We start from the raw sequence: 26,081 nt of genomic DNA, 5'->3' as shown, positions 1-26,081 counted from the left end.
GCACTCTCTTCCGAAATAGGGGACCAATCTAATCCTTCAACACCCCAAAACTCTCCTATAGGATTTGTGTAAAGCTTTTCAAAGTAATGTAAGATCTCCTCTGTGATACTCTCGGCATTCTTCAACACTAAGCCCCTCTCATCCTCCAACTCCTTGATGTATTTCCTATTCCGCCTGCCATTAGCCACTTTATGATAAAACTTAGAATTGCAATCCCCTTCCTTGACCCATTTCACTTTGGCTTTTTGTCTCCAATGAATTTCCTCCCTCAATATTAATTCCTCTAGCTCCCCTTTTCTTGAGGCTCTTTGGCTTAACAAATCAGGATTGGGACCCCCTTCCTGTTCAATGGCATCAAAGTTAGCTAAATCATTGAGAATACTTTTTTTCTTTTCTTTAAGCTCTCCAAAAGAAAACTTATTCCACTCCTTCAATTTAGCTTTAACATATGGAAGTCTCCTCATGAACTTATGACCTTCTCATCCGTTTCCTTGAAACCCACTCCACCAATCTTTAAAGTTCTTGAATTTAGTGTGTTGTAACCACATATTCTCAAACCTAAAAGGTGTTGGCCCCCACATAAACGGGTTGGTATCCATAACAATTGGCCAGTGATCCGATGTCCTTCTGATTAAGGCTTCTTGAAGGCCTTGGGGAAAGAGTAGCCCCCACTCATTTGAGTAGAGAAAACAGTCCAATCTCTTACACACGGGAGACTCTTGCATATTCGACCAAGTGAATGAAGCATTCCGAAGAGGCGGGTCAAGCAACTCACATTCTCTAATAAAACTATCAAAGTCCCTCATGCTTGGAGTTAGGCTAGAACCCCCCATTTTTTCTGAGCTTCTCCTAATGACATTAAAATCACCGCCCACACACCAAAGCGGGTAAGTTAATCCATATATGTCAAAAAGTTCCACCCAAAAATCCTTCCTAAGTGAGGGACAATTTGGACCATAAACAGCAGAAATCCAAAGAGGACCACATTCGTCCAAAGCGAACTTGACTAAGACCGAGAAAGATCCTATTACCACCTCCTCTCTACACAGCTTTTTTGAATCCCAGATGATCAAAATCCCACCTGAAGCCCCAGACGCCGGAAGAACAACCCAATCCTTATTTCTGATCGTCCAGACACTACCCACAAACCTTCTATCACACTTCTCCTTCTTTGTTTCCTGAATCATCACAACATCTGGATTCTCTGACCTGAGAAAATCTTTAACCATCCTATGCTTATTCCTTGAACCCAAATCCCTCACGTTCCAACTAATGATTTTCATGGGAAAACACGAAGACCCTAACCTTCCGAGCCAAAACCAACAAGTCTCAATAACCTGTGGGGCCTCTATTCTTCCTCCTAGAATACACCTTAATGTCAAGAGAGCATAATACCTCTCGCACTTTGGCCATTTTCCCGAGGGACAGACCATCAATAAGGAAATCACCCGAATCCTCCTTATGCGACCTGACAATAGATTCCTTAGGGGTACAGCACTCGGTCATCTAGTTAGATAAAGCACACTAGTTCTCCTTCTCAACACGGTCAGGGATGTCACCAGGTTTTAAACAGTCAACACCACCTTTTTCATAAAAAAATTTTGAGATGCCTTGATTTTCCGTAGGAGACTGAGAAAGAGGGACTGAATTGGGAAGAAGTGGACCAGAGGGATTCATCAAAGGAGAATCCGGACTACAGAATGGAAGAGAAGAAGACTCGGGTGGCTGAGAAGAAGAGGGCTGACATACCTCCAAGATTTTGGCTCCCGGAATTTCGCAAATCCCCTCAAAGATTGGTCCTTTACCTCTAGTTATTGAATTAGAAGGTGAAACCATGTCTGAATAGCCACGAGGATCAAACCCCACTCGTCCCGTTAGCCCTCGATTGACTTCCACGCAGCTCGCCGAGGTGTCCTCCTTCGAAATATTACCAGTCAGAGGGCATCTGGAGAGAGGATTCACTCTGATTCCTCGCTCCATCTGAAAGCCCATCCCAAACTCCTCTTCCATGTTGCGGTCTTCACTTGACGACGACGATCCCCGTGTGAAAATAGGCTCACTACGACACCAATCTCCCTGTCGTCGATCGGCGCTTGGAGGGAAGAGGTTAGACCACGTCTTCTTTGAGATTGTCGTCTCTTCCTCCTGCGTTGCATCTCTCGTGTGAACCGCGGGGGCTTTCCCCTTCCTCGCTTCAATTTCTTCCCTTCGCAACGAGACTTCCATACCAGAGGGCTTCATTCCTCCTAAGTTTTGGCCCAACCCCGACGGGCCTTTACACTTACAACCCACGGTGTTGTCTGACGATGGCCTAGGGTTGGGAAGGGACTGGGCCTTTAGCTCAACGGCCCGACCTTCTTCTCCAAAGAAAGCCTCGGCGCCGGCCCTTGCGTCATCTGGACTGAACTTCGCGATCGCCTTTGTAGAAGAAGCATCTCGCTGGGGAGAAAGGGACGACGTCGATGCAGACTGGTGGGCTTGAGGAGCTTCTGGGCCATCTTGAAGCCCACTAAGCCTCATCCCTCTTTGGGCCCTAACCTTATGGGCTTTAGAGGAGGACTCTTTCTCAGGCCCAATATAATCAGCTGGGCCCGATCTGCTCCATCCTCCTCCTATCTCCCCTTTATCTGCCAAACGCATCCTTGATTGCCGATGACGTGCCCGGGGAAGACCCCTATTTCTGTAGCACTCGATGTCCCTAACATTGCCCCGTAGCCCTTCTGCAACTTTTGGCAACTGAGAGACGCAACCACCCACTCGTTCCTGCTACGGTTTATTTCAGACGTGACAGCGTCGGCGTCATCGTCTTCTCCAATGACTGAAACTGCTACTGTATAGGACCATTCTCCATCTTCCACCTCAAGCAACGCTGGTAACACGATGTTTGGAAGCATCTCCACCCACAGCTTCACCCTCGTCAAGTCCACCAGCTTCAGAGTTTCCTTTGCCACCTTCGTTACCCTCCCCCATTTCTTCAAAATGAAATTCAACTGGACTTCATCCCACAAATGGAAAGGGAGACCTTTCAGTACTAGCCAGCCCCTCCTGAACTTTCCTTGAACCACCATATTTTCCTTAGGCGACCATTTCCTTAGCAGAATCGTCCTTCCTTTCACTAAAAGTCTTCCCTGATCGTGAACCCTTTCCGCTCTCCTTGTTGAACTCACAAAGAAACATCCTTTAAAAACGGAAATGGGATTAATGGACACCATTCCTTTCATCCCCATCATCCTCGTAATGGCTCTTCCTTCGTGAGTCCAGTCTTGGACTTTTTCTTGGCTTTCACATATTACAGCTCTGGCCCATTTTCCAGCTGACCACGTACCTCCAGTCCTCAAACCAACCTCTGCCACCACTTCTGCATATGACCGTCCTCCTCTGAAAGTGTCCCCATTCATCCGAATATCACCATTCTTCTCCTTCAAAGCTCCTCCGTCTTGTTCAGAATACTCTTGCACTGATAGGATTGCCTTCCTAAGATCTTCCCATCCTTTCCCTTTGACTCCCTCGGGGACGACAAGAAAAAGAGGTTTCCTTTTTGTAACAAATTCTGTAATTTTCATGAACCGCCCTCTGTTATTGTAGCATATCTCCATCAAGAGGGTCTTAGTCTTGCCCCTGATCTTTCGTACAAAACCCCTGGAAGCCTCCACCTCCACAACTTTCTTCAAATGCTCCATCAGCCAATCCAACTCCTCCATGTCAAATCCTATTGAAACTACGACACCTCGGCTCCTCTCTGTTACCGATACCCAAGTTCCACCATTCAAACCTTCAAACTCTACCTGAAAAGACTTTTTCTCCACAATAATCCTTTCAACTTTGCACTTCATTCTCCTTTCCATCCAAAGCTGCAAACTGAATAAGATCTAGTGCAGTAATGTAACTACCAGAACATCACCATTGAAAGCCATCTTCATAGTTTTTGAACCAAGAGGAGATGGAGGACACCCCCACTTTCATGTCAATCAACTCTAGCACCCTATTGTCCCAAAACACCAAAACGCCTCCTATTAAACCTCTAACTTCCATTGCTCCCTATTCCTAACATCACTTGCACCTTGGTTTCTTGTAAGCAAACCAAATCCACATTTCTCTCTATACCATAGCAAGCATCCCATTTTCTCTCTTCTCACATTTCTCACAAGTTATGATTTACTTAAATACCAGCTACAACCCCCTCAAAAAAACTATTTTAAAAGATCCTTCATAGTAATCTCATCCTATCTTTCTATTAATTGCTCCCTCACTATCCATCAATCTAACTTCTCAACCAATCATCACATGTTTCATTGTTTTCTCGTCTCTTTCTATAAATATGATCATTCCAACATCTTGACGAATCACATATTTTGTGCTATGCGTGCATGTTGGATATACCACTACCTCTAGTTTTTATGGAGAAGATTATAATCTTTCATTTTATTTTTTCATATAACAAAGAAAGAGTGACAAAAAGTTTACAGTCACTTCAACAGTGATGCATACAAAAAGAGCAACTCCTTCAATGGCTAACAACAATATTTTGAATATCAAATTACTTGAAACACAAGCATCCTCGTATTTTATCACTCCATACATAATAAAAAAATCTAAATTTACATCTGTATCCATGCCCCAAGCAAATAAACATACCCATTTCCATGAATTTCTAGCATGACAACTACATTTATAAATCAAGTATGAAGTACCTGAGAATTGCTAGCATGAAATCAGAGTAGCGATCCCTTTCATGAATTTCATCCTACCAAACAAAAATTGTGGCCATATTAAGGGCATGCCAATAAATCTGAAGCAAGAATATGGTAAACGAATGTGGGGAGACAATCAGTACCTATTTCAACACAGTATCCCAAGCAATATCAAGATTGGAGGGAATTTGTTTTAAGAAACCAACAAATCCCAAAGGACAGCAACACTGAAAGAGGGATGCAGTTGAAAGCATATTCACATGTTTTCTTTCAGTTTCTTCTCATGCATATACAAATCATATAATGCTAGAAATGCTCAGATGTGCTACACAAAAACATATTTAGACTGAACATGCCAAATATAATGAGACCAGGTACCATACTAGAAACCGTGATATTGCTACCAGTTTACTGTGAGTAGATTTACACAATTTATTTAGTTCTTCATTGTTATATATATATAACAATAGGCCCCATACCAGCCTAAGCCCATGCAATCTAAGAAAGAAGCATTTTCAATCCCCACAAGAGTCTGAGACCAAACAAACAAGTAGGCCCTACACCAGCCTAAGCCACACCCAAGTAGTCAATGAAATCTAAGAAGCATTTTCAATCCCCACAAGAGTCCAAGACCAAGAAACAAGTGCTTTAAAAAGGAAGTCTCTGATCTCCAAATTGGAAGTTACTATGCTCCCTCAAAACTTGTACTGTTCCTCTTTTAAAAAATATATCAAACCAAACATAAAGCAACTAGCTTCCACACTCTCTTCCTTGAGCTCATCACTCTAGTTTACATTTTGTGTGGAAGAACAAGAAAATGAACTAAAGATTGCTGAACCAAATCTCAAGAACATACAGGAGCTTTTCCAAGGTATTAATCACTCTCTTGGCTTCAATTACTCTTTAATCTCCCAGTCAAATCAACACAATTAGAAGACAGTAATTACAACTAAGCCCACAAAATAAAAGTAATTGCATTTTGAGAGAATATTATGACAACTCCTTTCTACATTAGTTTGCAAAGACCACCATGCAATATCTATAAATAAATCTTGGGACTTACATAATGTTTACTGTCAACCCATTGGTAATTTATACCACATTCCTCACTATTTAAATTAATGAGTGAATTGCTAATAAAATTCTTTTCAGAGAAGAATGTTTTAGAAATAAATAAAGAGTTTATTCATACATACCAAAATTTCATATTAGAAAACCTCTTATTGAACTGACTAGACTAAACTCCAGTAATTAAATCCTATAATAACTCTAGGGACTATTGTCCTTTCTTTTGATAAGTGGATTCCATCTTTAGAAGTATATGTTCCAATATTTCTCCTATCAAAAAAAAAAAAAAAATGTTCCAATATTTCTAGCCTCGATTATCCAAGTCACTAGGATTGGACAATAGAAGAAGTTGCTCTTTCATTAATCAAAGCAATTAAGAACAGAAACTTGACTCCCTTTTGCTTTTGGCAATGGTGAGAATACATCAAAATATAGATTCCTAGATATGTTCTCATCAGTGATTTCACAAAATGTATACCAAATACACTAACATGTTGACTCTAAATCAACGACTCCCACGATTAACATAGACCACACTATCACATGCAGGTTGATGTCTACAGTCTTTGGGACAATGTGCCTTCACTTTTGCACTAGCTCTGAATCAGTTCATAAAATACCGGTGACTCAGATCTCATGCATACATTAACACTCCTCAAACACAATCCACCTACAATATAACTTGTGGTACCAGATGCATATCCAGAATCACATTATACAAATACTCAAAATACAGAATAAATGAAACAACAATAAATTAAATTATGAAATTAGTAAAACAATTTGTTTCCACATAATACAGTCCAAAAAATAAATATTATGTGGAAACCAAGTAACATGTATACATATTGGATGTAAAGGGATTTGATTGGAATGGTTTTGCATGAAAGTGTCTCATTATAATATTCACTATTTTGGAATACAGTAACATTTATTTAACAGAGTTAGTCATAAACAATTGGTTTTTTAATTATATCAAGTGTTGACAAAAGATTAAAAGACCAATTAAAGTGAAGTGAAAAATCAAGATCCCTTCAATGCCCAGGAGAGCCCTTATACATTCTTAATATGGATGAGGGGCAAGCTCAAGTTATATTCATTTTCATGGAGAACACAACATGAAGGAAGGAACTAGAGAAAAGGGCTCTCAACAACACTAAGCTTGAAGCTCAGCTCTAAGGGTATTGGAGTTGAGGTTTTGGGTGGAAAAACAGTCCCAATTCGTTTAGTGTAGCATATGAAAGTTGCTATAATCATACTTTCATTTATTTATTTCAAATAAATGAAAGTTACTACCTGTCAGGACTACATCCACGTTTAAAAGTGTGTATTAATATAGAATGCTCGTCAAAAATTGGTTTCAGATTCTTGTCCAAACCAATATTCGAATGAGATGCATTGGAATAAGATAAGAAACAGTTTTTCTGATACTGATATTTACTTTTCTAAATGCTAGAATGTGAATGGGTGAATCTAGGGCTTCTTAATCCCATTACTCTATTCCAAGAACCAAATAGAACCCATGCCCTCCCAACAGTTCTTGTCAAGAAGTGATAGTGAGCCCAAATTCCCACCATGCCAAACTAGTTTGGAAAACCAAAGCCTCCACAAAGGTAAAAGCTCTTCCATAGATTGTGGACCCACAAGAACACAAATACCAATGAAATGCTCCAAATCAAAAGATATTATGGAGCCATTTAGCCTTGGAAAGTTTTCCACATGTTCAGTTGGTGAACCAGTGAGCCACCTATACCTCCATTGCTAGACTTGTCTTGAGCTTTCCCAGAGGTTGTTTTATTCAGCATTGATCCTTTACATAGCCTGAAAAGGCATTTCTAAATTTCATGATTTTATTCTTTGACAGCTTTGGCATGAAAAGGAGGGTGGAGTCCAGGGAAGTAAGATCTTTTAGCTACTGTTGAGTGAACTGGATGAAAAGGAATGCTAGAAACATTTTAGGACAAATAAGAAACTGAAAAGGATAGGCATGGGGTAGATTTCATTTGTTACATCTCTTTGGCTCTTGATGACCAAGGACATGGATTGGACATTAATCTCTTCAGGATTTAAGAGGCAAGATTCTTTTGCCTTACGGTGAAACTGCAACTATGAGGTTGCTTTCTGGGGACTCCAAGCCAAGTAGGAATTGGAAGGATTATCAGAGATCATAAAAGAGGAATGTTACTCAAGTCTTCCACTGAAGCTAAATGTCTAGCCTTTTGTCAATGGCCTCATCAAGGTCTGCCCACAAGGGATCAAGAACCTGATGGTTGAAGAGCTTCTACAGTGGTTGTCTTGTGATTTGAAAAAGGAAATAGAGGTGCCTATCAATATGTCCATTTGATGAGGATGATCTTTCACATATCTAGAGCAAAAGGAGTCTCTTTCCTAAGAAGACTTGGGTTGAAAAAACAAAAATGTGGATATCCAGTCAAAGAGGAGAGTTAGATTCTTTGTCTCCTCCCCTGGGATTGAATTCTTTGAGAGATTTTTTTTTTTTTTTTCCTTCTTTCTGCACTTATTATTGGGGCTTTGGTTTGTTTCTTCTGGTTTTCTCTTTAAAGGATTGTTCATCCTTCTTATAAATCCCTGTATGTTTGGTCGTTGGTCAATAATATTTTTATTTTTTACAAAAAAAGTAGTTACATTTAAATGATACCTTGATACTCAAAAGGAGATTTCCTACAACCTTTAAACTTAAGAATTGAGGCAAGAGATGGAAATTCAAAATATCAGATTAACAATAAAAGGAGACGGTTGAACTTGGTAATTCTAGATGGCGATTTGACTAAGAGGAAGTGAAAAACTAAACGACTAGACACTAAGCCAGATGTAGCTTTCTCTAATGAATGCAAAGGAAGACAATTCACTCAATTATATGCTGAATGAAAAAATGATCCTATAGTAGAAAAAGCATCATCATACTCAGAAAGGATTCTGGAAACTTTATGAGTTAAGTGAGAGAAAGATCAGTACCACAATTATGTGCGTTATGTCAGAAATATCTCTCTTTGCTGCTTTGCGTAAAGCTTCTGGCTTCAACCTATCAGTGCCTTTTGAGACCAAGACTCTCAGTAGAATCCCATTTGTGCAAAATATGATAGATGAGTGCCTTCCACCTTTGCTTTCCAACCGTATCTAGCATTGTCATAAATAGATAGATAAATAATAAAACCACTACATGTCCAAAATATAATACACCAAAATTTACAATCTAAATAATTGCATAAATTTCATTGAGTACAATATTTTAAGTGTGAAAAAAGTATCAACTATTTTTTGCTTCGTAAACACTAAGATACTATCATTATTCTTATTGGCATAAATATCCGATTCCTTACCTTGTATCCAACACTATCGCCAACATTTTCTCCTTTCTCAAAAGAGATTCTCTCAGCAACTAGAACAAAATTCACAACAGTGTAAACTTGTGTACAGCTTAAAGGGATGGATAAAAGAGAGAAGAAAATGAATTTAGAAATGATCTAAGTACTTTGAAGACAGAAAGGTTGTACGCACCTGATGTCGCTGAAATACGTCGAGGTTGAGTACATACTATTTTACATGCTTCCCCCTTACCCCACATATAGTCCAAAACAAATTGAGGAACCTGCATCATATTGATAACAAAGTCAAGCATTGAACTGAATTTGAAAAAAATGTTATTAACAAGATAAAAAAAAAAAAGTCAAAACATCATATATAGGAAATGCTAACTAATGTCCAAGAAGATTAAAGTTTCCCAACATGTAAGGAAAGAAATATCTACATCATGAAGCCAGCATTAGGAATTTAAATTTGTGCTCGCAATGGGGAGAGAATTCGCTTTTGGGAAGATCTTTGGTGGGGTAACCAATATTTGTGCTCGCAATTTGCTGATCTTTATAGAGTTATTTCTGTGAAAAACCTCACTGTTTCAAATGTCCTTGGCAATTCCTTTCCATTGGCTTGGAATTTAAATTTTCGCCGCAATCTTACCGACTCAGAAATTGATCTCCTTCAGAGATTAATGTCCTCCCTCAGTTCAGTGCGTTTCTCTCCTTCTTTGGCTGATTATAGAGCGTGGTCTTTGTCTTCATCAGGCCTGTTTTCAGTGAAATCTTTTTTCTTGGCCTTGTCAAAAGTCTCTAATCCTATTTTGTTCCTTCCGGCCAAGTTTTTGTGGAGTTCAAAAGCCCTTCAAAGGTTAAGGCCCTCGCTTGGTTAGTAGCTCATAGGAAGGTGAACACCAATGACAAGTTGCAGTTGAGAAGACCTTACAAGTCCCTCTGTCCTCAATGGTGCATTCTTTGCAAAGGAAATGGGGAGTCGATTGATCACCTTTTTCTTCATTGTCCTGTTACCACTGGACTCTGGAACAAGCTGTTCAAGCTAGTTGGGCTGGTTTGGGTCCCTCTAAGGAGGTTTGTGGACATGTTGGTTATTGCTTTTAAAGGCTTGGGGAACTCCTTAAGAGGCAAGACTCTTTGGCAAGTTGCTTGCCTCACTTTGGTTTGGATAGTGTGGCAAGAGCGAAACAATAGGATTTTTGAGGATAAGGGGAGATCGGAAGAGACGTTATGGGATTTGATTTTGTTCTATTCCTCTCTTTGGGCTTCTTGTTCTATAGCTTTTAGAGGAGTTCCTTTAAATGTGTTACAACTCAACTGGAGTGAGGTTTGCGCTTCAAAAGTTTGAGTTTGGGGGTTTCTCTTTGTTTTTAGCTAATGTTGGGGGTTTTTATGTTGTTCAGATTGTGTAGGAAGGACCTCTCATCCTTTTTGTGGTTTCTTTTGTTTCTTTTTTCTTTCTTTCTCATGTATCTTTCCTTCTATTAATATATTTCTCTTCGTTTCTGATCAAAAAAAAAAAGCCAGCATTAGGAAGGTGGTTTGTACTAGACATCATATACCAAAATGTTTCCATTCTTGAGGAAACTGGCGAGAAAACACAATTCCAAAAAGTTCAAAACTTAACTGAAACCTATTGTAAGTCTGACAACACTCCTTGGAACATATGCTCAAAATAATTAAACTCAATAAATTATGCAACTGTAGTATCCTTCTAATACTTCTTAGGCTTGATTGCCCTGACTTCCATTATCTTAAGCAAAAATTTCTATCAAGGTGAAACCTATTTCCTTATCTGCCTCGGAAATCTAAATCTGACACCACTGACTGTCAGCAATCTGTTTGTGCCTTGTCCCACTCTTAGTGACCCTCCAACAAGCTCATGAATTTTTATTTTTTTTTAAATCAGAATCAAGCATTTCATTCCATAAAAATGAATATTTATATAACAATACAAAAAGGATGGGTTATCTTTTAGAGAGGTGGAAAACAACAAAAGAAAACAAAGATAAACACATACACAATAACAAAACTCATGATGTCAACAAAGTTAAAAGGAAATTTAGGCCTCATTTTGGATAGCTTCTTGCTTTTGGCTTTAACTAGATGTTGAAACCAAAGCTAAAGTCATGATTTTAAATGGGCAATCCTGGTAGTATGGAATTTTCATATTTAATGAAACAACTCCTTTCCTAAGTGATAAAAAGGGCTTCCATGAAAAGCAGCATTATTCTTACTCCCTATTTAACCCTTTTATAAGCCAGAAGCTACCCAAAAATATATAGAAGCCCCTATTCGGCTTTCAAAAGAGCCTTTTGCATCCCAAAAGCTAATCCAAATAGGAGCTTCCTAAGAAGCCCCTCACTTACTCAAACTATCCCTGGTTTGGTTGACAATATAAGGTATCCAAGAAAGGGAACGATGTAAAGATATAACCATGTCAATGGATTTGCATAACCAAGAGTTTAATTTCCAAAGACCTTTCTTCCCATGAAACACCAATTGTGTCACCAAAGTTGAGTCTCCCTCTAACAAAAGATTCTCAATGCCCAATGACCATGCAAAGAGCAAAATCAATAAAGCAAGAATTTGTGTCTCAATAGTCAGCCTTCCCCAGAAAACTTGGAACATCCTTTAACCAAATGACCTCACCTACAATCCCAATTTGTTTTGCATAACCTCAAAGGCAAACCACCAAAATTGAGCTTGAAATCACATGTTGGAGGGGGCTTTCCACTCTTATAAACTTCCATAATCCTCTAACTAAGAAATGGACAGACCACCTTAGCTGTAACATGTCATTTAGTATTGACCTTTTTGCTCACAACCCTGCTAGAGCCTTCACGTTGGTGAGGCTTTAGACTTCTAGACAAAATTGGTTTGAGGGAAAGAATAGGAGCGTCTAGAGGAAGAGAGCTAAACAAGAATAAGGTAGGTGAGATTGTCAATTTTCTTGTCTGATAAGTTATGTCAAAAGTTAGGAAAGACCAAGAACAAGAGAAAAGGTAGAAGTCTCAAGACCACATGGAGGTAAGGATAAAGAGCTTAAAATGATTGGCTGCCCGAACATAAGTCATCCCAAAAAAAAATCTTAAAACAATCTCTAGGCTCTAGCTTAACCTGTCTCAAGTGTGATTGGCTAGGAACACTAGGTAAATCATCTTGGCTTTTTTTCCTTCTCTTTTCATCCTTACATCTTTAACCTAGAAGCTCCCAATCTCACAAAACTCTCAATCTTCCATCTTGGAAACCTACCTTAAAATGAACTCTTTATAACTTGTTTCACAAACTATAGTCAAGTCAAAAATACTAAAATACATTTGGTGCTGAAATGGTAAAGACGCTAAATCAACACAAAATACACTCAAACATCAAGCCCAAAAAATTCTAAGAACTACTTTGATAAAAATAAATAAGGAGTATGGGAAATGAGTTATAAGGATGAAGGAACAAAATATTGATATTAACATTCAACACTATCAAAATTCAAAAAATACAAAGATATTTGGATATTTTCAAAATATTATCTTTTTTTTTAAATTAAGTTTTGCTTTACAAACAAAAATAAATGTTTTTGCTTTATAAGAGAAAATAAATGTTTTATAAGAGAAAAACTAAGTTTTATTAATTCATACATAGGCTTGCATTCTTGACACAAAAGAACCTCAAGTCTTACAAGGTTTTGAGTAAGATGCCAAATCAAGCTTCTGAACAGGAGTATTGCCTAAAGAGAATCTTCTTCTAACTAAACATATCTCAACTCATTGGATACTAATTTTCAGTTACCTAAACTTAGAGTTGAGAATGGGAGGGTTCATGCACCTCAAGTTGGGTTGGCCACCCATCCTAACATCTTAGTAACTGAAATTGAACTTCAACCCATTTGTAAGTGAGCCCAAGTTTTGGCTGGAAACTAGTCTATTTATAACTGCACTTTGCCCAATTACCCAATGAAAAATAGTTTGAGTTAGAAACGTTGAACTGATTAACGAAATGCAGAACTACAAAATGATAAATAATTTGTCAAGCCTACAGTTTATAAGCCTTCAGCCCATGTATAATTGACCAGATTTGGTAACTTGAATTTAGCTCATTTACTATATGATGCTACCTAGGCCAACCTGTTTACTCTTTTTCCATTTGTCATAAGAACTTATAATGCTATTAGAAACTTCAGAAAACAACCTTAACCTATATAGTAACCAAGCACAAATTGAAATTCTCAAAAATAGTATTGACAATAAGGAACCAAATTAAACTAATTATACAAATCATCTCTTTCATTCTGTGCATGAAGCATGGGGAATCAGCAGATCATCTCTTTCTTCATTGTCCCTTGACGTTTGGGTTGTGGCACAGGTTATTTCAGCTAGCTAAGATGGATTGGGTTCCTCCAAGGAGTATATATGACATGATGTTCATCAAATTTAAAGGCTTCGGTAATTCTAAGAGAGGGATTGTTTTGTGGCAAGCTGCGAGCATCGCTCTAATGCGGGTTGTGTGGTGGGAAAGAAACGCAAGGATTTTCGAGGATAAAGTTAGGAATTCAGAGTTCCTTTGGGACACTATTGTTTTCCTTGCTTCCCTTTGGGCTTTCTGTTCCAAGGCATTTAAGGGGACTCCCCTTAATGTGATTCAACTAGATTGGATAGCGGCGTGTTCTCCTTAAGGATTGGTCCTTAGTGGGAGTTCGTTTGTTTATGTGTATTTTCCTGTAATTTAGTTGCCTTTGGTGGGAGGATTTCTCATCCTTCTTATTGTACTTCTTTTTGCTATCAATATATCTTTGCGTCGTTTCCAATCAAAAATAAAATAAAATAAAATAAACTCAAATAGAAATTATTTTTATTCAACTAGAAAAGATATCTCTAGGTAATACAAATATTTCCTTTCTCATTAACATGCTCTGCATCAGGTGGAATGTATTGAACTCATCTTTTTTATGGGTTTGGTATGGTCCAAGAAAATCAGGATTCAAGTTGCCAGGGGGAAAAATAACTTGCAGCCCATTTGTCTTGGTCTCCTTGTATAGTGGAGTTCAGTCACTTCTTTTCTCAGATTTTTGCAATGATAGGGAGGACTCCTCATCCTTCTCATGTACTTTTTACCCATATTAAAACATATTTTGTTTCTGATCAAAAATAAAAGTAAAAAATAACTTGCAGCCACAGTTATTTGCTCAACTCAACTAGTAAATGCTCTCAGTTTCAAACAAAAGGTTTCAAGTTCAAGTCCCAGATTTACCTGACACAGGGTTCTATGGAGAGGGATTATGTAACCTATAATTCTTTTCCAATTATACAAAATGGAGCTAGTGGATTTCCACATTATCAAAAAAAAACCAAAAAACAACAAAATAGAAATAAAAGAAGAAGAAGATGATGATGATGAAGAAGAAGAAGAAGAAACCAAAAAAAAAAGGCCTTGCAGCCCAAGTAACTTAGACAGTAGGCATGAGAACTCGATATAAGGCTTGGCCAATCATGCCTATAAAAATAAAATAAAATTGCACCAGCCATATTTTGGAGGAATATGATTTTTTATTTTTTATTTCTATCAGAAACAGAGATAAATTTTTATTGATAAAGGAAAAAAAGAAGGATAAGGGGTCTTTCTCACAGGAATATATGATTTTAGATTTTATTATCCTTTTTCTTATCCTCTCTTTCCTCTTTAGGACTTCTTTATTTTAGCTTGGCAGCTCATAGATTTCAAGCTTTTCTTGGTGGAAGTTGCAGAAATCCTATTAAAAATCAGATCCTTAAAGCTTTGGTTTTAGATCCAAGCATCCACCATCCTCTTTCTGTTGGATCTCCACCCCAGCCACATCGATAAACAAATATTTCCTTCTTACTCAAAATTTTTAAGCTCATTCTAAAAATAAATAAATTCCAAGATATATCCTTTACAAAAAAGAAAAAAGATATATCCTTGGCAAAGGTTTCCTTTGATGCAATAGTGCCACAATTTCAAATCTTATCTTCTCATGATTGAGATTTTCTACACATGTCTGCGCATCTCTACATCTATACATATTGCTCAAATATGACTCAAATATTAGAACCATCAAAGACTAGCACTTGCCCACTCTCATTTTTTACCCCCCAGTGGCATGCCCTAGCTTTGCATTCCTGAGTAACATGTAATGTCACAGCCCATAGTGTCTCATCTAAACCAACATCAGTGCATTTTAAAGACAAATGACTATATCACGCTAATCTTTGCAACTCAATTACACAGACTGCTGGACATTTTATAATTTCAATTTTACTTCTGAAAAGTAATCGATCAAATAGAGTGAGCAAAATTTTTAAAATTTCAATGCACAGAACATATTAGACAAATTCATGCAATCTGTGAATGTGTGGATATATCAGAAAAAAGCATGTAAAGGTTACTTTTCAATATAGATTTTCCAACAAGTTAAATATGCCATAAAGAAGACAAAGCAAAGAATTGGCAACCTGCGTGGTTTTTCCGCACCCAGTCTCACCAGATATGAGCACTACCTGCTTTGAAAAACAACAAACAATACTCACGTTAAAACGAATCAACAGAGAAATGAAAACAGCAGCTGCATGCATATGCCAATTTATGTATTGTGGGAACAACACATGGATATCAATGAAAAGATAATAAGTGATTCCAGCTAGTTTATACACCATGATGGGAGTGTAACTGTGTATCAACAAACCCTTATCTCAACTGCATGAGTCAGAAACAGAAATTTTGTCATATCATTCTTCTCTATCTAATGCCACATCTAGGATTAAGATGATTATGATGCAATCTGCAACACAGGCAAGTAGCAGATTAAATTTTTCAAACAAAAATATGTAAAATGTTAAAGAACCTGATGAGATTCTATTGTTGACGTAATGACATCCTTAAAGGAAGCAATTGGAAGCTTAGACCTCCCTTCAGTAATCTGCAAGAATTCACCAAAAACCTTCACAGTGAGACTTGTTCTCAAAAACTATGTTCTAAAAACAGATAGAGTCTGACAGAAAGAAAACAACACAAAAAGTGTGGCCCAACCAAAAAAATGTGCAAATTTCTAGATCAGTCTGGTAGGGTGAGAGAAAACCTGTCTCAAGTGAGGATCCTCCTCTATCCTAGAAGCTAACAATTCCACTTTCTTTGCAATTTCTGCCTTGTTCATTGAGGGCCTGCCAAAAATATCATCCTTTTTTCCCCATATTTTCTCAGTCTTTCCACTACCATTTTCAACCATTTGTGTGACCATCTCTGTATCATCAGGTGGATAACGTGTAAATAGGTCCAATAAAACTTCTTTCGCCTCTTCTGAAAAATTCAAATAAGGATTTCCCTCTTCTTTCTTAGTGTCCACCTTCTTTTTGGTTTTATAAACAGAAACACGCCGCTGACTTGCACGCCTACACAAAGTTAGGTTCATTAGAAACTATGCAACAAAAGGCCAAATATGATTACTGCACAAAGAAACCAGTACAATTACTTTCAAAGAAAAAAATTGAAAACTATAAAACTAGCAGCATGTAAGATTTTTTAACTTAACATTTCAGGAAATTAATTATTATATTTGTCATACATAAATATAAAATGGACAGCCATCAACGCTTACCCAGAACTTTTGGATGTCATGCCCATTTTCCTGCATACCTCATGCACCACAGCACGTTCGTGGTTCGTCAGATTGGCTTCAAATGTGTACACTGCACACAAAATCCATAAATTCATAAAATAATAAAAATAATGAACTAAAGAACCATACTTCAATAACCTGAACACTCCTATGGAATGTACAACAGAAGGAATGAGGCAGATGCAGGCCCCATAAACACAAGAAGCTCATAAAAAAATGATAGCATTCACATAAAGAATTATTAAAATGAACTCACTGGGTTTCAGTTAATACCAGCAACATGCAGGTCCTCCAAATTGTAGCAGGTAAGATGAAGGCAACAAAATAATTAAATAAACATAGGGATAGGACTAAGAAATGCTAACAAAGCAACAATTCTTTTCTTTTCTTTTTTCTTTTTGACAAGTAATTTTGTTTTGCCTCTCTTGGGACTTGAACCTAATTGATAAGATGAAGAAACATGCACTTGTTTAAGGTGAAGTCTGTAAATAAAACAATTCCTTCAATCATGTAGTCACTGAATGATACAGCATCAATGTTTTTTTTTTTTTTTTGATAGATAAAAGGATGTATATTCAACGAAAAGAGGAAGCACCAAAAACAGTGCCCTCAAAGTATACAAGGAGTATACAAACAAGCCCAAAGACACACTCCTAAGGGGAAAGGAAAGGAAATCAACACACCACCTTCCCTTACTTAGAGCCTAACCAATCTAAAAAACTTACAAGAGAAGAAGGGCTCAAAACTAAAGATACCCTAACCCAAGACCAAAGATTACATACAAAAGAATATTTCAGTCTTTGAAGCGAAAGCTCCTCATTCCCAAAAGCTAAAAAATTCCTTTCCTTTTAGACTGACCAAAAAATACATAAGGGGGTCATTTTCCAAGCCTTCTTACAACCTTTCGCCACAAACGCTCCATGCCACCCAAGAAGAGTTTCCTTCACTGTACACGATAGAGTCCAAGTCACACCAAAAAGGGAGAAAAGAAGATTCCACAAGACCCGCGTCTTAACACAATGAAGTAAAAGGTGATCCACCGTTTCTACTTCAGAAAGGCATAGAAAGCACCTATTTGCCAAAGAGAACTCCCTCCTTTGAAGTTGCTCCAAAGTTAAGACTTTACCCCAGGAAACCTCCCAAGCAAAGAATGCTACCTTAGGAGGCACTCTCACCCTCCAAATACTATCACTAGGGAACAAAGAAGAACCTTCGAGCTCCAGAATAGAATAAAAAGACTTGACTGAGAAAGCGCCACACTTTGATGTTGTCCAGAACACTCTATCTTCCTCCTCCCTTTGCACCCGGAAGGCTTGGATCTTATGCAAAAAATGCTCCACCACCTCGATCTCCCAATCATTAAACACCCTTGCAAAAAGAGGGGTCCAACCATCCCCATCACCAACAGGATTCCAAACATCCGATACCCAAACATTCTTAGACAAAGAGATGGAGAATAAAAAGGGGAATGACTCACACAGTAGCTCTCCACACCACTTGTCCGTCCAGAATCTCACTCTCTGCCCACTACCCACTTGGTAGGCCAACCTACCATTTAAAAACAACCACTCCTTCTTAATTGCTTTCCAAAGCCCAACACTGTATCTCCCACTTACTTCCCGAGTGTGCCATCCCCCTTCCTCTTCACCATACTTGTGACTGATGACTTGCCTCCAAAAAGCCTCTCTTTCATTGGCATACCGCCAATTCCACTTACATAAGAGAGCGCTATTCATCAGAGCTAAATTTCTCACACCCAACCCACCTTTCTTTTTATCCAAGCAAATCAAGTTCCACCTAACAAGGTGTGGCTTTTGGGCGAGAGTCCCCCCACCCCATAGAAAATCCCTCTAAATCTTATCCAATCTTAGCCTCACTTTTCTTGGCAAGTAGAAGAGAGACATAAAATATATAGGCATGCTAGACAGAGTGCTTTGGATTAGAGTGAGCCTCCCTCTTTTTGAAATATACTGCCTCTTCCACATAGCAAGCCCACACAGTCATTGATTTGAAAGGTGCCCCCAAAGGCAAACCCAGATAACAAGAAGGGAGCCCACCCACTTTATAACCCAACTCCAAGGCCAAAACCTCTATATCATGCACCCTACCCATCGAGATTAACTCACTCTTCTCCAAATTGATCTTCAACCCTGAACACGCCTCAAACCACATGAGAAGTCAGCTTAGATAAGTCATCTGGTCTAAAGACTCCTCACAAAAAACCAACATATCATCCGCAAATAACAAATGCGAGATTAGAATCCCCTCTCCACTCCTACCTCTCACCCTCCACCCAAATAAGAAGCCCCCACTAATAGCCCTTCTCAATAAGCAACTAAATACCTCCATGGCTATCACAAACAAATAAGGGGAGAGGGGATCTCCTTGATACAACATCAATGTTCCAATTGCTAATTCTAGTATTGAGAAAATGTTATAACTTATGCCTACAGGTTTTGTGTTTGAGGTCAATCCTACTCCACTAATACCAACTGCCAACATAGGGGAAGAAACATTACACCAAGAAATCAACAACATGAAACTTTTGTTACAAATTATCCACTTTCCTGATTTAGATCAGGACTAAGAAGAATATTTGGGACAACAAACATCATTTCATTTATTAGTCTAGACACCTATATAACCATCAAAGACTATTTAAGTGACTAATTCTTGGAAATTCCGAGGGCATTGAGGACAATGAAATTATTTGAGTTACCATTTCTATTTAATATTAATACCAACATGAACATACTTGATGTTAAGAAAAGTTCTTTTGCGACAAGGTTGGCTAGACACTAGACAGCAGCGGGATATAAACAGTAGACTTTTTCATATGGCTGTTGATGTTCATAGAAGGTGCAATAACATTAATAATTGGGGGGTTAATGGAGTTTGGCAATCTGAAATGAACAATATTATATTGGTGATTCAGAATTTCATCCAGCATCTTTATTCAAATGCAAGGTCAATGGGCCTATTGTTAATGGATTAATCTTGGATCTATTAGTGAGGGAGACCAAGTAGGTGAGGAACAATCTTTTCAAAACGAGGTGTTGAGTATGGATAAGCTAGACCACGATAAAGCCCCTAGGGCAGATGGCTTGACTAAGGCTTTTTGTAAAAGAACTGGAAGACATCAAAGAGGATCTTATAGGATTCTTAAGCAATTTTCATGTACTAGGGAAACTTGAGAAAAACTTGAACACCAAATTCATGCTATTGATTGGAGTAAAAGGCAATCCATAGGGCATGAAAAGCCCTAACCGAATTAGTTTCTTAGTAGTTTGCAAACATTGTTGGTCAAGGTTCTTGACATAGACTCTAGAAAGTGATTGGGAAACTTATATTATCTTCATACGGAATAAGCAAACTCTCAATTCTTATTGGATTTTTATTCTGATAAAGAAATTTTTATCTCCATTAGGGCTTGAACCTAAAACCTCCCACAAGCCCTCTTCAACCCTTTACCATTTGAACCAAGCCTCAAGGCCCTCAATTCTAGTCAGTAATACAAACAATTCATTCTAGATTGAGGAGTTCAATAGCAAGTTTGGCTTGCAAATTCAATGTTCAAAAAATTTATTACCATGCAAATTAGAAGCTTATTGTTTGGGTAGAAGCAAGATGGTTGGATTGAATTTTGCATTTCTATTCCAAGTTTTTGCATTGGTTGACCGACATCCATATGATTTCTTTATGAGTTTGCATGGTCATAAGCAAGGGAATCACCCTTTACTTAGTATTTGTTTCAGCAATGGAAGTTTTGAGTTGCTTTATTCTTAAGGTGATGGAGGGTGGTTCTTTTTGGGGCTTCCAAATTGGGGAAAAGTAGAATAAAGGGTTAGATATATGTGTTGATGCTTATTTGTTGTTATGAGAGGCAAAGGGTGAACATTTTGTATTCCCAAAGTGGATATTGATTGTTTTGAAGCAATTTTTGGCCTGAAATTTTTGGCGGGTTATTGTTGCACATGTAAAGATGCAGAAGAATCAGTAGACTCTCATCCATATGGGAAAGCCAAATGGTTATGGCACTTTCTATTCTCTTTATTTGGTATTTTGTGGGTTCTCCCAAATTTGGTGAAGGATTTGGTAATGGGTTGGAATGGGAACTTTGTGGGCAAAAAGAGAAGAAAGGTCTAGTTTAGCCTCTTACCCTTAGAGGGAGATCAATTTGAAGGTAGTGAGAAGGGATCCAGTTCGAAGTTTTGGAATCCCTGCCCTGTTGTTTGAAGTAGAAGGTTTTGTCGGTAAGTTTTCATCTCTAGTTTGTTTGTGAGGTGCAAGTCCTCTCCTTTTGCTTCTTCTATTTCCAAAGACAAGGGCCCATCATCGCAAAGGACCAAAAGCTTGGCTTTGTGGAGGGAACAGGACATCGGACTTTCAGTAGAGTGCAAGGATGAGGGTTATGGGCCATTATGTATGATTTCTAGCAAGGGTTTGGTTATGGACTTCATAGAAAATCACCCCAAATATGCAAGAGAGCGAACCTAGATGTGTGTAGTGAGGAGGTTGCTTTGAGAATTGGGAGCCCCAACAAGGGCTCAATGGGAGATGAGAGCCTCTCTGATCCTTCTTTCAGGATATTTGCCTCCTTTTTAGCAAGTTTTAGGGATTGCTAGTGGAAGGGCATGAGAAGGAAATTGCTTCCATGCTTAGAAAGTTAGAAGCTTGAAAGGGTTGCAAACTAGTGGTCGTGAAAAGGAGGCCTTCATCTATGTCCCGCTTTGATAGGGAGCTTCAAAAATTGGAATGCTCAATCAATTACAGAAAATCAAACAAAAAAGAGAGGAGTCAGATTAATGGGTGGGATATGGTTGCTAAGATCATGAAGTTTGTGATTTTTGGTTTGTCATTTGATGGTTTAGAGGCTAGACGTTTGACTCTCCTCATAAATAAGAAGGATAGAGAAGAGGAGAAGGACCAAAATTGCATCAATTTGTCTCTAGGTAAGGGTTCTGGAGTTGTGGGCTTGTCTTGTAATTTCTAAGAGGGCAAAAGGTTGTTGTTTCAAGAAATGCAAGGGAGAGTGGAATTGGTAGTAGTGGGTAGATGAAGTTTGTTTTTACCCAAGGATTTGATAAGTTGTGGTTTGTGGATTTGGGTTGCAAGCTTGAAAGGTCGTTTTGGGTCTATATGACTTTCTAGGCCTTTAAAGTGATGTTTTTGTCTTGGGTTATGGTTTGTCATTTCTATTTCCTTTTGCTTGCATTCAATTGCTATTAGTATACAAAATGTTTACATTGTGCACCTTTTCTAAGCGCTTTAGATATATTTTCTAAGTTTATCTATCAAGAAAAAAGGAGAGAAAAAGGCTTGGAGAATAGCTTTTCTTCCTTTTCTAGACAATTTCAAAAGAACACAATTGAAGAACCTTTGAAGGGATGCAATGCACTAATCAATCTCTCAAGGACTCCCTTATATCTAATTATACATGTGGGCTCAGGGGTATCTCATAGTCGATGGTCAAGCTCGTCCATTGTCCTTGAGAGATTTTATCAAGTAGTTGAGCTTTAAGTGTTAGATAGGGGTTGCGGTTGTATCTTGCTTTTTTTTTTCTCACTTGCCTACTTCTAATGTACCATGCTCATCTTTTCTTGATTCATGATTTTAATATATTTCTATTCTTATTTGCCTATAAAAAAATAGCTAAAAGTAAAATCATCTTGGTAGGCGTGGCAACATCATATATATCTAAAATGGATATTGTTGTGTTTTGAAGCAATCCATTAGTTGGTATGTGGAATTGCCTCTTAGGGATCCTTTTTTGGATGCATATATCATTGCAATTGATTGTGAGGTCATGGAGTGAACCATTTGAATATGGGAGGCGGCTAGGTTCAAAGGAACCCAAGTTCAATTAGAAAGTTCTATGATTAGGATTTGGGAATGGTGAAGATGTGGTTGCGCATGTGGTAAGAATGATAAGATACAAATCTAAAGGTGGATGCCTCTTGTCACATCCTACCGTAAGGCCTTAAATCTAAATAAAGTACACCTTTTCAACATAAAGAGGTTTGGAGATAACTTGTCTCTCCCAAAGTTGGTCTTTATTCAGGAAGTTGTTTGCAAGATAAATTTTAATAAGGACAAACTTAGGCAAAGGAGTGTGAAATTAATCAATTGTACTCGTTATGCAAGTAGGATGAGGAATCGGCTAATCACTTACTACCCATTGTGGGATGGCTTAGAGTCTATGATCCCAATTATTTTCATCATTTTGTATCACTTGGGTACTTCCAAAGTTAATTGGAAACACCTTGGATAGTAGGCAAGAAGGACTACAAGCATAGGAAAAGTATAGAATATTGGTCCACTATATTTATTTTGGTGCTTGTGTAAGGCAAGGGAGTATATGGCATGTATACTTTCTTTCTTTTAATACAATTCTTATTTGCCTATCAAAAAAAAAATATTTGATCTTTGCCTATTAAAAAAAGGGAAGGTTTGGCTAGTTTGACCATTCATTGTCATTTGTCTCTATAAAGAGTAGGATGCTATCCTTTCTAAGGGCTTGTTTGAGTAGTGTTTGCCTTCTAAGTTTAGCAATAGAAGTAAAAGTAGTTAGTGTTGCTATGCGATTCAATTTTATATTTCAGAACTCTATTTTAAAAAATTTGTATTAAAATAAGAGTAATTTTGATATGTAAAAAATTTTAAATTAAATAAAAATTTACTTTCTTCATTGCATTTGAAGAAAAGCACGAGTCTCCCTACTTCTTCAAAATGTAGATAAATCTTGTTGAGGGCCAAGTTTGAGAATTCTACCCAAAGACTCTTAAAAGTTATATTTGACCATCAAACATGGCATTTAGCATTTAAGAAGTTTTCCCAAACAAGTTTAAATTGCATTTATCCACGGGGAAAACCTTAAGGAGTAAGGAGTCCATTTCTTCTTTCACATTAACTTTTGCTTTATCAGGTGCTCCATGAATACCTTACATTTACCTGGGCAGCACCTCCTTTGGGCAAATGTAGTAATAATTCTTCTAATGTGTTAAAAAAACACCAAAGGGGCCATCACTAAAATTTTAAAAATTGAAAGAATTATACTTCAGTACAAATTAGTGATCATTCAGCAGCCCCATGAAAGCAAAACAAAAGACATCCTTAAAAGACATGAAACAAGCTAGAACCCATATGATATTTCTTTCTTCTAGTCACACCAACCGACTAACCAACCCAACAAAAATGTTTTCCAAAACCATAGAAAATCAGATTTTAGCAGCAAACAATAAGCATTACATGTACCATCATGAAACTACCCAAATTCATGAATGCATCCAGCAAGACCCTACAAAGCCCTCTGTCCTCAATGGTGCATTCTTTGCAAAGGAAATGGAGAGTCGATTGACCACCTTTTTCTTCATTGTCCCGTTACCATTGGACTCTGGCACAGGTTGTTCAATCTAGTAGGGTTGGTTTGGGTCCCTCCAAGGAGTCTTGAGGACATGTTGGTTATTACTTTTAAAGGCTTGGGGAACTCATTAAGAGGCAAGACACTTTGGCAAATTGCTTGCCTTACTTTGATTTGGATGGTGTGGCAAGAGAGAAAAAATAGGATCTTTGAGGATAAAGGGAGAACGGAAGAGATGGTATGGGATTTGATTCGGTTTTATTCTTCTCTATGGGCTTCTTGTACTGAAGCTTTTAGAGGAGTTCCTCTAAATGTTTTACAACTCAACTGGATTGCGGTTTGTGTTTCAAAAGTTTGAAGATTGATAGGGTTTCTCTTTGTTTTTAGAGTTCTATTGTTGGGAGTTTTCTCCTTTGTTCAATTTGTGTAGGAAGGACCTCTCATCCTTCAATTGGTTTTTTTCTTTTTCTTCTGTTTCTTTTATCTCTCCTGTATCTGTTCTTATATTAATATATTCTTCTTCGTTTCTGATCAAAAAAAAAAAAAATGAATGCATCCAGCAAGAAAAACACAAATTTGATTATTCTTCATTATTAAGCAATACTCACCACAAAATAAAAGTACAATAAAAGAAACACAGAAACAAGCAAGACCCATATGATAACTCTGTTTTAGCAAAGCCCTAACAAAATCTATGTTATTATTCAATGTTATAATCAATGCCCACCAACAAAAACAAACCACTCTAGAACTGTACAAGATTGCATAAAGTTCCAACTCAAAATCATTTTCTTCATTAATGAAGCTAACCAGACCAAGGGACCAAAAGCAAAACCACAACACAAGCCTATATTCTCAAATTATAATCAATGCCCACCAACAAAATCAACCCAAACAGACTGAAAAGCGCATAACCAACCAAAACCCAGGTGAGCAAAACTCAAACAGAGTCAAAATTGATATCCATTGATGGGCATTTCAGATACCTTCGTTGTGTGTTTCTCGGAACTCTTGAAGGGCTCTAGAGATTCGAATCCGAGTGCCTTCAGCAACGCCAGGGTTGTTCTGTTCTCCATCCTTCTGCCTTTTCTTCCCTGATCTCGTCATCTTTTACCTCAACCTCTCTCCCTCTGCCTCTGCCTCTTCTTCTTTCTTTTGCCCAAAACTCGTATTAACAAGTATATTCTCTTTCAAGTTTTGAAGATTCGGCAGTTCGCTGTTTTTATTCGCTAACTTCGGCTTTGAGCTGCCGTCAATGTGATTGTAATTGGTAACCCAAAGCGAAGTGCAGACCCAGTTGTCTTTCGCACTTCTTCCATTACATGTGCTAGGTTTTCTTTTGGGTTCGTAAAGACCCTGCTCCACCTCCTCCTTTTCACAGGGCCAAAATGGGGAAAATAAAGTTAAAGTGCGTTACTAGACATAAGCTTCGGCTTCCAACCATTTCCTCTCCACGAAGCAATGCCTTTTTTAGGCTTTTCCCGTACACATTTTTCAATACTAAGAATGCGTTTGACAATGGTATTGAAAATTTTTATCCTTCAATTATTAAAAATGTTATAAATACTTTCCGAATTTACTACCAAACACACTCTAATATTATATTTGTTACCAAAATCTATTAAAAAATAATAATAATAAAATATAAAAAAATAATCAATATAATTATAAAAAAAAAATGAGATTTGATTCATTAATATGAAAATATATAGCAAAAATAACCTCAAATTTTTTAAATTAATATGATTTTCATCTATTTAAAAATATTTTGAAATACATGCACTTTTTAATAAGTCATCAAACTATTTTCAAAAATACTCATTTACTTGTCATGTCATTCAATTAATTGAGAACTAGACTCTTCCATGTAATGTTTCCCTCCCTTCTAGATATTTTATTTTTTATTTTTATTATTATTTAGGAATTTGATAATTTTTTTTTCCTCTAAGAACTTGAAAAAAAAAGTTTATTCTATTATTAATAAATTAAAAATAAATTCATATTCTTTA

General features: G+C 37.5%; 1 protein-coding gene across 1 annotated transcript in view; it reads right to left on the bottom strand.

Moving 5' to 3' along the window:
• The window catches only part of LOC117927317 (DExH-box ATP-dependent RNA helicase DExH6-like), a 33,814-nt gene extending 8,368 nt beyond the window's left edge, over positions 1 to 25,446 (bottom strand). The window contains exons 1-9 of the mRNA XM_034846799.1: positions 25,059 to 25,446; positions 16,692 to 16,782; positions 16,176 to 16,485; positions 15,942 to 16,016; positions 15,553 to 15,597; positions 9,279 to 9,369; positions 9,101 to 9,159; positions 8,736 to 8,897; positions 4,692 to 4,744 (exon numbers count right to left, since the gene is read on the bottom strand). Of these exons, the coding sequence (XP_034702690.1) occupies positions 4,692 to 4,744; positions 8,736 to 8,897; positions 9,101 to 9,159; positions 9,279 to 9,369; positions 15,553 to 15,597; positions 15,942 to 16,016; positions 16,176 to 16,485; positions 16,692 to 16,782; positions 25,059 to 25,179 (1,007 nt within the window). The 5' untranslated portion in view covers positions 25,180 to 25,446. The remainder of the gene's footprint in view (positions 1 to 4,691; positions 4,745 to 8,735; positions 8,898 to 9,100; positions 9,160 to 9,278; positions 9,370 to 15,552; positions 15,598 to 15,941; positions 16,017 to 16,175; positions 16,486 to 16,691; positions 16,783 to 25,058) is intronic.
• Between the last annotated feature and the right edge of the window lie 635 nt (positions 25,447 to 26,081).

The sequence above is a fragment of the Vitis riparia genome, chromosome 12 (assembly GCF_004353265.1).
Source record: "Vitis riparia cultivar Riparia Gloire de Montpellier isolate 1030 chromosome 12, EGFV_Vit.rip_1.0, whole genome shotgun sequence".
Lineage (NCBI taxonomy): Eukaryota > Viridiplantae > Streptophyta > Magnoliopsida > Vitales > Vitaceae > Vitis > Vitis riparia.
Note: the sequence above shows the minus strand (reverse complement) of the source record. Positions and strands in the feature narration are given on the sequence as shown.